Source organism: Rhyacophila brunnea, unplaced genomic scaffold (assembly GCF_057557595.1).
Source record: "Rhyacophila brunnea isolate RB1 unplaced genomic scaffold, BYU_Rbru_1.0 scaffold_17, whole genome shotgun sequence".
Classification (NCBI taxonomy): domain Eukaryota; kingdom Metazoa; phylum Arthropoda; class Insecta; order Trichoptera; family Rhyacophilidae; genus Rhyacophila; species Rhyacophila brunnea.
In genome coordinates this window covers 37,841,793-37,858,468 of record NW_028232827.1, presented here as the reverse complement: position 1 = coordinate 37,858,468, position 16,676 = coordinate 37,841,793, and the positions used below count along the sequence as shown (strand labels likewise).

Genomic DNA, 16,676 nt, shown 5'->3' with positions numbered 1-16,676 from the left:
CGTACATTATGCCCAGCAATGACACGTGCATATTTGTGAATTATAGGTAGGTACACACTGACCTAATTAATTTATCCAAATATTATTGAAAGTTGTCAAGTGTATATTTAAATGTACTTATATGAAAACGTGGACACGTAATATTGTCTGTTGAAGTACCTAGAGATGACATTTAAATTAGATTTAGTGGTATATATTTTGTTAGTAATGTATCCATACAATACATTTCTTAGATATTGTTGTCATGAAAGAATGATAAAAAATACTATATTATAAAAATGGGGCGGCATTTAGGCGCTGCTTAGGGGCGGCATTTTGTCTAGGGACGTCACTGACCCTTGAGATAGACCTATGTAAATATTATAGTATTGTTATATGTTTTAAGTGTAGTTCCGTGTATGTGTTACTTATTTTTTAATTATAACAGTGTTTTTTCTTACATTGAGATTATATCATGAGGGGACAATGTGTGGTTGTTTAAATTTCCCTTGTTCCTTTGGAAAATATTACTTGGAGGTGTTTGCAGAATGTGTGGGCTAAAGGTGTAGAAATATCTTAATTCGGTACTGATTATGATCCTCAATCACTATTTCCGAGTACTTATTTGGCAATATTGTGAACTTATAAAATACATAAATTAAATTCAAATGCGTCATTATTTTGTCGTGTCTCTTTTTTCATACGTAGGTATATTATGTAGGCATCTAAGTGGGTATATAAAAAAACAAACACAGTAAGGTGGGAAATTCCAGATATATTATTTTAACTACAAACACATTATAAGACAATTTACTTCTGTCTAATTGCTTTGACGTCTTGTCAACAATTTTAATTATATCAAATTTGTCAGCTGATTTCTCTATACCGGGTTTGTGTTGTTATTAATTGTTGGTTTCGGGACTAGACTAGGCTAAAACGTATTAATATACATTTTGACATTGGTAGTTTAGTGGGTTTATATGCCATTCATCAATAAATGTTACAAAGCCTCAGTAATTTGTTGCATTCATTTTCATCATGTTATCTGTTAACGAACGCTTCAAAAATGCCGCGTTATCATTTGGCCCGGGTTATCGGAAACGGTGACGATGCAGTGTTACTAACAACAGTCATCGGTTTCCATACGTAAAATAATATAATAATCTTTTGGTATTACATAATTATTATGCAACTGATTAAATTTATCATTGTAAATAAAATAAAGGTAAAATATTAATACTCTAAACTGACCTTTATTATTCAAAAGTTTTACTGAAGTCGCAGTCGCAGTTGATAAGCAAACATAATTTTGACTGCGTTTTTTATTGCAAATTGTGCGCTTATGAATCGCGCCTTGATTTGGAAAAGGGAGAACTTCACACCAGTCACCAGTTGGCTGGCGATGAATGCAACGAAATCGATATTATTAATTACTTACCTGACAGAACGTTCATGCATCTGCATTGCGCCGTGTTTTTAATTGAATATTAACAAAAATCTATTTATTTTATCAAGAAAATAACCTAAAAATATGTCTAATGCCGTTGATGAGAGGTAAGACTGGTCCGAGAGACGTACGCATATTATTGGACATGAAATGACACCAGACGAGAACATGTCACAATCATTGTTTTTCCACTGAAATAATACACGTTTTTCGTTTAATGTTTAAGGGTCACCGATGAGATAGAAGCGCTGGAAGCTATTCTATTGGACGACGTGACGGTCCACTCGAATAATTCAGTTCCTTATTTAATCGAGACGGTTGTTCATCCGTCGACTGGCGATGACATCGACCAGCAGTACGTGTGTGTCACCCTGGAAGTGACGTTGACTCCGGAGTATCCTGACACCAGCCCCAATGTTAAGTTGCGCAATCCCAGAGGCCTCGACGATTCCTTGATAGACATGATAAGCTCTCAAATTCAAGATAAATTATTGGACTGTCTGGGACAGCCAGTGGTTTTCGAGTTGATAGAGGTAAGATTCTCACGATCTTTTTCTTTTAATCGTGAAGATGTATGTAGTTGTGTGTAATTCGTTTACTTTTACACATTTAAGCATACATTTCAAATAAAAGCACAACTCAGTCCTTGATATTTTAGTATGTAAACAAACACCATAAAAGACAATAATCAGATATTGGTTTTTTCAATGTGTGCTATTCAGATCCAAAACCCAATGCGCTAACAACCATTCCTTGTAAATGACGTATGAGTACAAGTCGGTTATCCTGTATACAGCGGCAAACACATTTTGAAAATAGCCGATATACTGAACCAGACATAACCTAACCAAACCTAACCTACCCCAACCTAATATAATCTTAGCTTGTGATAATGATGCATCAAAATGTATGAAAATTTCAAATTTTAAATTAACAATTATTGGATTGAAAAGCATCTGCGCTGACAGAAAAAGGTATTTAGTATAATAATTGGGGTCTTTTTACTGGTTCTCCGCCACCGGCCGCTGTCATCTGTCAGTGAGCGCAGTGTTGCCAACCGAACTATAATTATAGTACATTTTGATTCGCGTACTATTCGAAAAGTTACATTTTCGTCCGCGTACTATTAAAAAAGTATAGTACGTCAAAAATACCACAATTAAAAAAATGCTATTTTTTTATAGTACTTATTCCACTTTAATTAATATATTAGGACCGGTTTCGTCCGCCTCAGTGGGACATTTTCAACGTTGAATAAGATCTCAGTGTGCGATTTTAGTCAATGGACATGGTTTTGCGTTGCATACCTACTCTAAAAAACTAACGTGACAGTTAATGACGGCGGCCGGTGTTAGCATTTTTTGGTCGTAAGAGGTGTTATAATTAAGTAAGACATCGGAATTTCTCGAATTCTCCGTTATGTTTGTGACAAACAAAAAACTTTCATTTTCTCTACACGTACTATAATTTTTGCCGAAATACTATAATGGCTTGGACCGCGTACTATAATTCGATGACAAAAAGATAGCTAAAATTCAAAATGGCGACTGACAGATTACGATGACGGAGAACCAGTAAAAAGCACCAATAATTGTCTACATGGAATAAACTGTTTTCGTTAATTTTTTTTTATAAAAGCTCATGCGGGCTCTCCTTGGTCCCAAGTTATTTGCTGCCACGTATATCCGTTGAACTCGATGAGTTGCTCATTACAATGCGTTTTAGGGCGTCCCTGTGTTCGTTTACTGCTCCTTGGGGGTACATGACGTCTATTGGTTGTCCACTTGTCGAGTGACTTGCCCAGCCCATTACCATTTCATCAACATGGTGACCTATATCTCATTGCCTACTCTTATCTGCTTCCATATTATTGGCTTCTTTTGTGGTCTTTCCGCATTACGCCCAACATGCACCTCCATGTCACAATATTGCACTACAAAAACGATCGTAATTGATGGCACTCAAACGACTACATATATCTCAAACGACAAATGTCAATTGACAGAGTTATGTAAGTATGTCGATATTGCTTGCAGAACCAAACTGCCATAGAGTGCATTTGGGCGACTGAATAGTATCTTCAAAAGTTGTGACTAAGCGGAAAGTGTTTAGCCAATGTGCGCTACGAGTGCTCATGAGTGTGCATGTGAAACGGACCCATTAGGTAAGAAAAATCCAAAAACTATCAATAGCTCAACATGGCATCGAGAGGTGCATGTTGAGTATAACACGGAAAGACCACAAAAGAAAGCAATGAATTAGGAGGCAGACAAGAGTATGCCAAGAGGCTGCCAAACCTTTTTCACAGTACTCTAAAAGTCTTTGTCTGATTTATGTAAATATCGTCGGTGTTTTGTAAAAAGGGCGAATCAACCATTTTGACTAAATCGAGATTTTAATGAAAATACAATATGTACCCCACTAGCTTTGTTGTGTAAAAACGGCGAATTTTTATTTCCACAGGAAAGTACTAAAAAACGATAATCGACTAAAATTAAATTAATTAAAATTACGAAATAAAAAGCAAATGTGACATTTAGGCCTTTTAAAATATGATATAATAATACCTATTATAATGACAGTATTCTCTCTAAGCTTTATTATAAGCTTGTTAGATATTTATAATCATCTACAGGTGGCGGCTCTCGTGGTGCAGTGGATAAGGCGCTGGCCTTCCACCCGAGAGTTCTGGGTTCGATTCCCGGTCATGACAAAAACATTTATGTGTTTTTCTCAAAGCCTGGGTGTTTGTGATTGTTCAAAATTACTAACAACCACCTTGTACGAAAAAGCAAGGATATGGTTATTAATAATTCTAAAAAAAAAAAAAAAATCATCTACAGGTAAAAAACAAATAAATGTCAAACGTTAAAAATCCTCCTCCTGTAAAGTAGCATTTTGGCTAATTCGCCCTTTTTACAAAACACCGACGATATGTGCACATTATATCCTTATAACAGACTAATGCATGTGAAGGGTGTCTGTAAATGTCAAAAGTCCGTTATATAAAAACACAAACAAAATTCTGTCTATTCGTCTTCGGATGATATATCCAAACACACCTGTTGTGGAGTGACGTTAATGTTCGATGTCGACGCGCTTGCTTTCGGTAATCCTTTGAAAGTTTTTGTACTATTGAAGTCTGCTGTTTTTTTTATAATCAACTCTCTAAAATTACGAAAATGCGTGTAATATAGTTGAATTTTGTTATCGGACAAATAGTCAATAAATTTTATTAGATTGTCGAGATGCGTTCTTATCACTGACAACTTTGTTTTTGGGCGATTTGTTTCTTCTTCCTCGCTATCTTCACTTCCACCCTCATTTTCCAAGATCATAACTTGATCTGCTATTTCACTTCCGGTCGTGATATATGATATCCACGGTCACCTTCATCTACTTCTAACCATTGTAAACATTGAATACAGTAATTCGTCGCCTAAATGCGCGGAACTTGTAACTCCATATTAACCAACTTTACAGGGGGAAGAAAAAACTGTTTTAAAATAAAACGGACAGGTTTAGGAAAATTTTGAAAAAACACTATTAGTATTTTAATGTTATAAATGCGTAAATCTGGTCATTTTTACCAAATATTTATTAATAAAGAGGTTAGTTACATAGAGGACTTACATGGTTTGCTTTTGTTTTTTTGAGATTTGAGCTGGGAGTTACAATGTTTGAATTAAAATAAACAGTACCAAGTTTGTTTACATTATGTTGGAAAATTAAATAAAATTGTATAAATAGAGGAAATAAGCATTGCATAAATGAACGAAAATAGATTTACATAATTAAAGTGTATTTAAGTTAGCTTTCAAATGGCAGATTAGTATATTATATTAGTGATAATCGGCCTCCATACTTGCTTTCAACGGCTGAAGGTATTTGTACTTATTTAATTTTATTTTAAGCCTTTAAGCTTTCTTGATATAGTTGAGGGAGGCTGTCAAAGAATTTCGGTTGCATAATAGTAGGTACTTTAATTTATTCATCACTAAAACGCAGTTTGAAATTAATATTTCCATTAATTCCATCCATTATATTGCAGTGCTCGAATATTAGTTACGACTGTGTCTTCTAGTTTTCCTCCTGGTCGTATGGATTTGTAAAATTTAACATTAATTTTTTTGAAAAAATGATGCTACTCGTATAAATAAATGTGACATGTATGGCTTAGGTTTTTCCTGGCTTCATTAAACGCAGTTACATAATTAGCATGAACAAATTTTTTTTTGATTTCTCAACCTCTTCAATTACTGATCGCATCGATCAACCTCAATTTGAGTATGGTCCTTCTCCATTTTTTATTATACAGTGGTGATATTACGTGGCATTGCAATATTTAATAAAGCATTAGCGAGTACTACATATTTTTCTGGTTTGTAGCTCCATCACTATACAGAATAATGGTTTTATAGTCGTCAGAAAGAGGTAGAAAAGGAAGAATAAATTGACTTATTACACTAGAAAGCTAATTTGTAGTAAGCCCACATTCGACTTCAATCCAAACACAGCAATGACCACCAATCGTTTAGATCGTAATCGGTAGAGGGTAAAATTATGAATGCCAAGTTTTGTTTTAAAATATGCGCTGGAAACATTAGATTTTGGATATAACAAAACACATTGTAAGTCCATTGTAAACACATATTTTTCAGTAATTTTGTCAGATTCCTCTTCACTTCTGCCGTATTTTCTCTTTTCTTGCTGAACAAGGTGTACAAGTCTATCTAAATTATTTGTTTTGTATGCTGTGCATACTTCGCATTTATATATTTCTTACACTGAAATAGTTTTCAATTCAGGTATTCAAATTTCTGACTCAAACTCCCATACCTACTATGCTTAAAATGTTTATTTGTCCCTAAGGTCAAAATCAGTGTTTCTAAACTTTTTTACACTTGCGGACTACTGAAAATATCAGAGACGTTTTATGCACCGTTAACTCATAAAGAAAACATTATTTATAATAACGTACGATCGCAGTTGATTTTGTCACGTAAACCATTAATATATTTTAAGAACAAAAACACAATGCTCAAACACTTGCAGGTGCACAGGTTTTGAAGGATTTTATTGAAATTTTTAGCATAGGCATTTGGACACCAAAAATTCGCGGACCACCAGAAACTTTCTGAGGACCACTGGTTGTGAAACACTGGTCGAAATTATACATTGGCATAATAACATATACAACCAAACTTACTGCTTTCCACTTTCTTGGGCCATGGTTAATTAAATTTAATGTAAAGCAGAAATAATGATCGAGTTTGATACAAGGCAACATGCGTGGATTTTTTTGTATGACTTTACTGGAGTTATAAGGTATGAAAACTGACAAATAACAGAGTCTGAGATACAAGGAATGAACAATGTGCTTTTGCTACAGTAAATATTTTTTTGGAGTTACAATATATGAACAGATCGATGGACAATTAAATTTACTATAACACTGCATACTTAACTCATTTTAGGCCAAAAGTAGAGTTACAAGTTCCGCGCATTTAGGCGACGAATAAATGCATCCATTCATTTCAAGTAAACAAAATAAACTGCTGTGCAGCTGTGTGAATTAGCGGCCAGCGTTGCAAATGTCATTGCTACATTCAGTCTACGAGCAGGACGGCATTATGACTTGAATTCGAATGCGAGCGGTATTACATGATTATCATGCACAAAACATTGTTTACAAGCGATGACACTTGGATTTAAACACGAATACCATTAACAGGATGTTTTTCAATTTTTACATTTGACCGGATATTTTGTCCGTTATATCGAGATTCTACTGTAATTCTATAAGCTGCATCAATTAAATTTCAAACCTTGAGAAAATTTTACTCCTAACCCTTCATTTTGAATATTGATAATTCATGTGGATATATTGTAATATTTCAAAAATTTCAGCTAATCAGGGAAAATTTGACGAAGAGTAATTTACCGAGCGGGCAATGTGTGATATGCCTCTACGGCTTTCTAGCGGGTGATGCTTTTATCAAGACACAGTGCTATCATCATTTTCACAACCACTGTCTCTCCAGCCACCTGGTGGCCGGCCAAAAGAACTACAAAGAAGAGCTGGACAAACTGCCGTCATGGCAGAAACAGCAGGCCAAACATTATCAGGTGAGTAACAGAATATTAATACAGTCGAACTTGGTTATTACGATCACAAAAATAGCGAGATCTCGGATGTAATGAGGAAACATTCGTTGACATTTTAATCTATGATTTTCTCCATACATTTATTCACTTTTATAACGAGTTACTTATCGAGTATGCCGAGCAAAAATATCGTCAAAAATTTTCTTAAAACTGTTAATGTGTCGGATCGTTTAAAAACATTTCGACCCTAAGCAATAAAATCCGACCGGACAGGATTCCGCCTAAGTGTCTAAGTACCTAATTGGTGTTTTCGCCGACACCATTGAAAAAGTATGGTTGAAATTGCATGTAAAAAATCCATGCTTTGTGAAGTCAGTAGGTACCTACCAGCGCCGGCGGCTCATACAATAAACAACTTCTTTTGTTGTTTATGAATGTCATGCTTGTTTCGGGGAATTTTACGATGATTTTCAAATTTTTTTATGCTTAAATAGAATGTGGCGCGAAAAATGTTATATAATGATATAACGAGTAATGCTTATAACGAGCAAATTCAGTCGGTCCCATCTTCCTCGTAATAACCCTATGGAGATGGAGTCATTAGGTTATATGAAAGTGAAACTGACAGTACGGTTATTAAGGTTAACGGTTAAATCAACTGTAACCGATTTTGTATTGCAGATGAATTTGTAACTAACATCAATCACACTTTGTTCTGAGCAAAAAACCAAAGAATTTGGACTATAAATAAAAGGAGACTTGTTTGTTATTTCTGTTATGAAATTTGAAATTATTTTGTGCGCATGAAGCACAAAGTTAGTAGGCTTCACAAATATTAAGATCGCTCAGTTGCCATTCCGATTATCTTACATGTCGACTACTTAATCTGCAAACCGGCTAACTCCATTTGGGCAAATTGTTCAGGAAGGCGAAAAAACTTAATAATTTAACGATCGAGCGGAATTTAACATTTCCAAAATTTTTTTAATTGTAGACTTTTTTACAAATCAGCTGCACTATAAATTAATACACTATTTTAGCTTCCCTTTTATATATAAAGAAAATTTATATAAAGAGCGGAGTTGTTCCATTTATGATGTTGGAAATTTGGCACCTGCAGTTGGCTGTTTTGTGTGAAGGACGATAACACATTTATTTTATTTGTAGGTTTAAGAATTTGAAATTTTGTGTGAGCATAGAAAACATGCTTTATAACAAAATGCCATCAAAATCTCATTTTCGGTCAAAAGTTCAGTTAGGCCAATAGTTAAAAATTGTCCTAATTAAGCATGTCAGAATTATGTTTGTTCAATAATTAGAATGGTACATTCTTAAAATCTTGTGAATTATTCGTAGGATTGCATTGTTCTCGTTGCCGGTGCACTGTTGTACATACAGTACATATGACTTAACCAGTGCAATCTCCTAATCTTGATTGATAGAATGGACTGCAACCTTTATACATACCGTAGATCTCAAGTGTTGCATTTTCTCCAATTGTTGCCATTCCTGATTGGTCCATACGTTGAAGCATACCGCTATAATTTAATTTGCTTGTGAATGTTTCAGCCAACGTGTCCGGTGTGCCGAGAGCCCATCAACTGTGACGCGAGGCAGCTGGGTTCGGCCCCACCTCCCCGGGAGCTCCTGGCCGCTCGACAGTTTGAGCTGACGAGTGAGCTGCGAGCGCTACAGTCTCGTATGGCCGACCTGTACCAAAGGCAGCGCAGCCGCGGCGGCATCATCGACGTGGAGGAGAACCGATCCAAACTGCTGCTGCTCACGGCTGACGAGGGGGCTGCATCCTCGGTGAGTTCCATTCAGAAGAGACTATTCTCTTCTACATCATCACCTTCATAACTCAGGATCATGATCACTGCGGAGTACTTTCTTTGCAAGCTTTCGAGTATATGTTATCGGTTTTGTAGTGAATTTCTTCATGAGCTCACTCCACCTCATCTGAATTGGCCTTCTGCACCTTTCATCTGTGACTGTCTAAAACAATTAACCTTTTGACGTATTCTGTGCCACAGTTAAAGTCGCATTTAGATCAAGCGAGCGAATGTTTGTTCTTCCCCCACTCCAGCGAAATTCTTATGCTCACTCAACAAAAAGCGTTTAAGTCAAGAGAATTATGCTGGAGTGGGGGAAGAAGAAAAATTCGCTCACTTGGTCTAAATGCGGCTTAACAGTGTGCCTAAAGAATCATTTAATATAACAGACGAAAACAGGACAGTCTGTCGCTGGTGTGCAGTCAAGTCAAGAGAATTATGCTGGAGTGGGGGAAGAAGAAAAATTCGCTCACTTGGTCTAAATGCGGCTTAACAGTGTGCCTAAAGAATCACTTAATATAACAGACGAAAACAGGACAGTCTGTCGCTGGTGTGCAGTCTGTGCAGTATCGAGGCACCGGTTCTGTGTTCCTTTCGATATACCCTCAGCAGTCTTCGCCAGAACCACATCTCATATATCGATGGTGCAGATCACAAACCTCCTTAGTCAAAAAATACGATTTTACAGGGGAAGGTTAAAACTGATTTATTTGCAGCATAATACGATGAATATGACATAGGAGTTTTAATTAAAAGATCAATAAACTCGGCTATTTTTCTCTTTGACAAAGGAGGTAAAGTTCAACAGATCCGTTAATTTTTTGTTGATTTTTTGATACCATAAAGTCAAAATCATAAAATTTGTCATAGAAGGTTTGTGATTTGCACCATCGATATGTCAAATATTACCTTTTTTTCGACTCATAATGTCTAGGATTCCACTTTATGAATAAAAATAGAAAACACTGAGGTCTGCACCACCCGTGTCTTTTTATTTCTATGATCTCTTCATATTGGTGTTGGGCGGGTCATGGTGGATTTGGCTGTCGTCGCTCTACATTTATTTCATCCTTGCCCCCGCCCAAAATCAACTATCGTCAAGGCCAGATACCCTATCTCATGCACTTTTCGAGATTGTATAATATGTTACTTATTCTCTTGTAGCAGACCTGCTTCATCTCTACGATCATAAGTTTTGGTTTAGTAACATTTATACAGGCCTCATATTATGTTCCTCTCTACCTCCTCAAATCTTTTGAGTACCACCAGGATTTCCATACCACAGTTTGAGAAACACTGCATTAGACGTATGCTCTATGGAAAAAGGTTAGTTTGAACAACGGAATCAAATTGGAAATAAAAAGTATTGACTAATTAATTATTGAAAAGTACAAATCTTGAAGGCAATGCAAATGTTTGACGTTTGACTGGGTTTATACATGTTTTACTGTTTAGAATAAGTCTAAACTTGCGCTAATGTTATTCAGGCAGAAGGCGTCGGCACGAACAGCCCGTCGGACGATTCACCTCCCGAAGAAGTGAGCGGCTCGAGCAATGAAAACGGAACCTCCAAGCAGAACGATGCGCACGAACCCGGCCCGCAAGCCAATCGCGGCGGATACCGGGGACCCTATCGTGGCTTCAACCGCAACCGGGGAGCGGGAAACCGCCGCGGAAACCACGGTCAGCACGGACGAGGGCGGCAGGTGAACGGGGCGGCGTCCTGCGCCTCCGCAACTAGATGACGATGGCCTTCTGTGAATCCGACCCCCGTGCCCGTCGCCACTTAGCAGACCATTGTTGCCCTCTTGAAAGCCAATATGGGGCGCCCGGTTCGCCGCCCACCCCTTTTCAAACCCCCCCTCCCGATCCCGTATCGACTGATCAACAGTAATTGACGATTGCCACATTTCGGGATCGCCGGTCCGGCTGGAGAGACCGCGCGTCTCGCGGCCCGCCGGCGGATATTGCCAAAAATGATATCGTAACCCTATTATTATGTACGATTTAAATAATTGTAAGGTATCACAGGTTTAGGCTCGCGTAAGTTTCCCGCTTCCCATGGTAAATCATTTGCCGATTGTCAAAATATCATTCGGGTCCAGTCTTCCTCTATCGCCCGTTTTATCAATTTTTCCACTGGGTGTTTTTCCATAATTTTATTTTGCCGAAATTTAACCTATTGCACTGTGTATTGCAGTTTTTTTTTTAAAATCACTACATTAAAAAAAATATGGCCAAACCTCAACATAATATTATAGTGTGAAAGAAATTTAATTCTAATAGAAGAAAATATTCAACTTTTGGTTCCGTTTTTTATCGAAGGTTGGCCACCGAATTGCAGTACACCAGTCGTATCAGATCACCAATGTCAGTTATGTAAGTTGCATTGCCAAGAGAATCTCTTTTAACTATGCTTCTGCTACCCTCTATCTTTCCTTTTATTATGGTTGGAGTATATCATACTTCACGCAGGGTATAATTGAATTTTAAAAACTAACCAACTCTATCTGCAATTTGTAGTCTTTTAATGAAAATCAATACTGACTGACAAAGCTTGGTGTGGACTATTTACGTCGGATCATAACAGCATACCTTCATCCTTCGCCACTGATTGTCACTGTATGACAGAATTAAATTTGTCCAGCACCCTTTGTATTTTTGGTCATGGACCAGTTTTCTGAGTAATATGATGACTGTCTTTCTATAAGATCTTGACAACGAAGACAACGTCTTGGAACACGTAGCTACCGTAAATAACAATATTTTTTAACAAATAAATATCAAAACATTACTTAGTATTATACCCCGTTTACACGTGCATGGATTTACTGTTGACAGTAAGTATTATCGCGGCCATAACAAGATAATGTATGTGTAAACATGCATCTTCACTTCCTGTCTTCACTTCCGATCTTCACTTCCTGTCAAATAGTACCATAAAATGACAACATCGCATCTCGCTCTCTCTTGAAGAATGAGATTGGAGTCAGGACTTTTACGCGTAAACAGTTATGGTCACGATAGTTTAAAATACACACTATTGTTGCCAGTAAATCCATGCACGTGTACAGGCGCTATTAGTACATATTTCACTACCATGTAATTTGGTATATTTCATGGTTGAATAAAACCATCTTTTGAAAATAATATGTTGAGTAAGTCAGTTGATCATCGAGACGACATGGTAATAATGCCATGGCTAACTTGTCATAATCGAGTGCAAATGGTTAATGGCTATTTTATATATTTTTTTCATTTCGTCCTGCTCAGAATTAATACTCGGCAAGTATATAATACTTACTTTAATGTTGCTCAAAATGTTCAGTGGTAAGTATTTCTCTGGACAGCTGTTCACCCGCCCGACCGTGTGCCCTATATTGGATTTTTGGCAGAATATATTAATATTAAACGCATGCTCTACACTATCTCATTGTCACTATGTCACTTTGTCTTATAATAAATAATATTATACATTCCTAGTCATGCTGAAGTTAATAAATACTTCAGTAAATATTATTACCAATGTATCTACCATGATTATTGATATTAATCTTAAATGTTCAATTAGTGTAATATTATATTATACATTTATGTGCGACTGTGAAGTTTTATAATAATAAATTATTGTATTGTAATTTTATTCATCGGAGCACAAGCAAATTAAAAAATTATTTGGTCAGTATATTTACAAATCATTATAATGATTAGTCAGTATTTTGAAAAATGATTCGCCAGTAGAGTATCGATTTACCAGAGTAGATGGGAAAATCTGTTCCCTGAATAATCGATTTCCTAGTGTCTGGCCATGGCCACAGCAATTTGGGTCCCCCAACATTCCACCGCCGGACGACTTTGGATTAAAAACTTTCTGGGCTAGTCGACCTCAGTCCGTTTGTTGAACGTAATCAACTCATTAAAGTCAGGAAATTTTGATGTTATCGATTATGTTGGGTTACTCAAATTCTTCGTTGACTTCACAGTTGTGACGTGTGCTTTACACTCCCATCTTTATTCTACTCGGCAGAGGCACCAAAAATTATGTGAAGCATCTGCAGTTGTTTACATCCTGAAATGCCTCGGGAGCAATTTCCCAGTTTGGCTTTGTAGATGTATTGGTGGCTGTAAATCACAGGATGTTAACCACATCGTTTGGGAATGTTCTGAAATGTGTACCAAAAGGAAAAAAATATCCATGACATACAATATAATAAATTTTAATAAAACGATACCGACCATTTGTTATTTGAATTGATCATTTACTAAATTTACTGGCCAAGTAAACATAAGTATAATACTCTTGAATCGATGTATATTGTTTCCGTATTGTAATGATTTTTATTTGTGAAATCTGTTTGTTTCGACGATGTTACGAATTACCATCCGTTATGTAAAATATATTTTTATGTTCAGGCTTTCAGCATTAAATAATACGCATGAACGGGACTTGTGGGTGGTATCTAAGTATTAACCACAAAAATCTGATGAAGTTATATGCTGTATTGCCTTGATTATTTAATTTATGTCACTGCTACGTTTAATGAAGCTAATATTGTATACATAATTCAAGCTTACCTTCAATTTTGCTATGTTTTTGACTTAATTTGTGGTAGAAAGCCAGGGTCAGCTAACAATGTATTTGAGTGAACAAAACCGGTCCTACAGCCCTATTCTAACTGTTGACTGTTATCACAAAATTTAGCACATATGCACAATATTGCCATAGTAATAAATCATCATCATCATTTATGGCACTGGCGGGTCTTGACCTCCTTCAAAAACTTCCTCCATCCTTGGACGATTCACTCTTCAGTTGCTTTGACGGAGTATTTTTAAATCTCCTGTGGCGCAGTCCAGCCATCTCAATTTCGGACGTCCAAATCTCCTCTTGCCATCGTTGGTTGCGTACATAGCCAATGTAATAATTAATAGTGGACATTAACTTTTTATGTGTGCGGTGCTAAATTTGGTGTTAGCAATGAAAACTACTGCCAGACCAGCGCATCTATTCTATACACAAGACTACTATCGACGGTTAACGAGGGTAGTTTATTATATCTTTGTATTGAAGTATTATAATTGTTACAATAAGTTAGCCGTCTAAACAGTCAAAACTGTCTATCTCGCTCTAAAATTTAGCACATCCAAGAGGGATGCCGTTAAAACATAGCACTTATTTTAACAATTACAACTAACTTATTGTAATTGTTGTAATAAGTGCTAATACTTCGATACAAAACTACCCTCGATAGCAGTCTTGTGTATAGAATAGATGCGCTGGACTACTGATCGTTATTAAATTATATGGATTGAGCACTATATATTTTGTTTAGTTTAATTTAATTAGATACTTAAATGCGGTAGGTAAGTTTCGCCTGGGTAAATTCGAACAAAAAAACATACATTTTTAAATTTCCCGTTCCGGCAGCTACGTGTTTGCTTAGATTTTTTATAGATACCAATTTTATCATAACAGTTCAATTAATATTGTAATGTTTGTAATAAGTTCGTACACGCCAAATACAATAAATACATCGTAATAGTAATTAAAGTGTAAGCCCAATAAGGACGATAATAACTTAACTGCGCATAGAAATAGGTTTGTACAAGATAGATTATTTCTTGTAATCTGTAATATTTTAAGTGTCTTGACCGATAATATTACCTCGTGAATTTGACATCGATATTTAGTTTCACTTCTATTCTATGATTGTCATTTTCACTTATTTTGTCTATTTAAAACCCTTTGGATGCTAACGCAACGATATATCGTTCTTTTTGATAATGGCCAGGAATGCTAACAATGATCGTCGTTTGGTTTTGATGCCTGAAATGTTCAGTTAATTTGGAAACACTACTGCACCACTGGTACGAAACATTTTTTATATATTTAGTCTTATTGTTGTGTAATATAACCCGATTGATGTTTTGCGACTGGGTAGGTTTAGAAATGATAACTATTGTATTTTTTTTCTGGTGGCATGAGTTTTATCGACAAAATCTTGATTTAAAAACACTTCAGAAAATACAGGTATAAAATATAAAATTTCAGGAATTAAAATAAACGACAAATAAATTATAATACAAATAGGAATTATTTTCACAATAATATGTTAAGCGGAGCATTTGTTGTTAGCTAACGCAATCGAATGCAATTAAGATATTATTTTGATTGCATTCGATTTTTGACCGATTGTTTCCAATAGCTGGTAAAAATCAAAACTCCGTGCGGGGATTGTGTGTTTCGCTCACTCGCTTGATCGCCTGTATGATATATGTGAGATATGCGAGAAAGAGATATGTCAATTACTTTTAACAGTATATCGTCGTTGAAACTAGAAAATTGTGTAACTCCGTTTTAATCGAAAATTGACTTTGAATGCCATCTAGTGGCCGTTGATAATATCTATCCGTCTTGCAAATTTTGTAATTCCAGAAAAATTGTATCATTGTTAAGTCATGGATGATTTCACTCCAAAACCATACATTTGTATAGGAAACCATAATGTTTTTTGTCTCTCCTGTAAAGTAGTGTTTTTGGAGTTACACAATTTTCTAGTTTCAACGACGATATGCAGCGCGGGATATCTAATTGCCTCATTATCTATTCAAAACGATACATTAATTACGAAAGTGTTTTCACAATATTCCGATTTCGCAGAATCAATTGGAGTGGTAAAGTGTGTAAAAATAATACAATATTCTCATTTATCAACAATAATTGGTAACAATCCTCTTCCGGATTTTGGAAAACATTGTAGCATCAAAAATCAATATTTTTTAATTGCAGTATTCATCCGAAAGCAAAACCCAGAAGTGTAGAGGCTAATATTATAACATTTTTACGACTGCCATTTTAACAGTGTTATTATTTGAAGCGAATAAGTTTTCATTCAATTTTATTCATATCAATACTGGAAATTTCGCTTTATTATAAATGGCTCATAGAAACAGTCTCATTTTGTACGTTGAATCAATTGAAGTTTCCAGTTTCAATACAATGTGTATGATTGTAAGAGTTATTCATTTAATGAAAAAATGTTCCTAAAATTCTATTTGGGTATGAAATAAATAGTACTCTTAATTTACTATGTTCTTCGATTAACTGCATTACTAAAATTTACGCTTTGAAATTATTTGATAAGTATATCTGACAGGGGGCAAGTATTAATAAAAATGGTAAGTATTTAGTAAGCGTGACTTGCTTGCCACCAACATAAAACTTTAACAAAGCACTTTATTGTATGGCACTGCTGTCACACAGTTTCACAGTTCTATGTTACTAAATACTAAAAGATTTAACAATTATT

General features: G+C 35.7%; 1 protein-coding gene across 1 annotated transcript; it reads left to right on the top strand.

Annotated features, from left to right (window-relative positions):
- Positions 1-1,335: 1,335 nt before the first annotated feature.
- On the top strand, positions 1,336-13,543 carry LOC147074033 (E3 ubiquitin-protein ligase RNF25). Its single transcript, XM_085944688.1, has 5 exons — positions 1,336-1,533; positions 1,653-1,959; positions 7,337-7,555; positions 9,104-9,343; positions 10,854-13,543. Exons 1-5 carry the CDS (start codon positions 1,511-1,513, stop codon positions 11,109-11,111), a joined length of 1,047 nt encoding a protein of 348 aa, XP_085800814.1. The 5' UTR covers positions 1,336-1,510; the 3' UTR covers positions 11,112-13,543.
- The last annotated feature ends 3,133 nt before the right edge of the window (positions 13,544-16,676 follow it).

Coding starts and splice junctions, on each gene's coding strand:
- LOC147074033 (XM_085944688.1), top strand. CDS start 1,511: ATGTCTAATGCCGTTGATGAGAG. Junction 7,556..9,103: donor AGCAGGCCAAACATTATCAG/GTGAGTAACAGA, acceptor TGAATGTTTCAG/CCAACGTGTCCGGTGTGCCG. Junction 9,344..10,853: donor ACGAGGGGGCTGCATCCTCG/GTGAGTTCCATT, acceptor AATGTTATTCAG/GCAGAAGGCGTCGGCACGAA.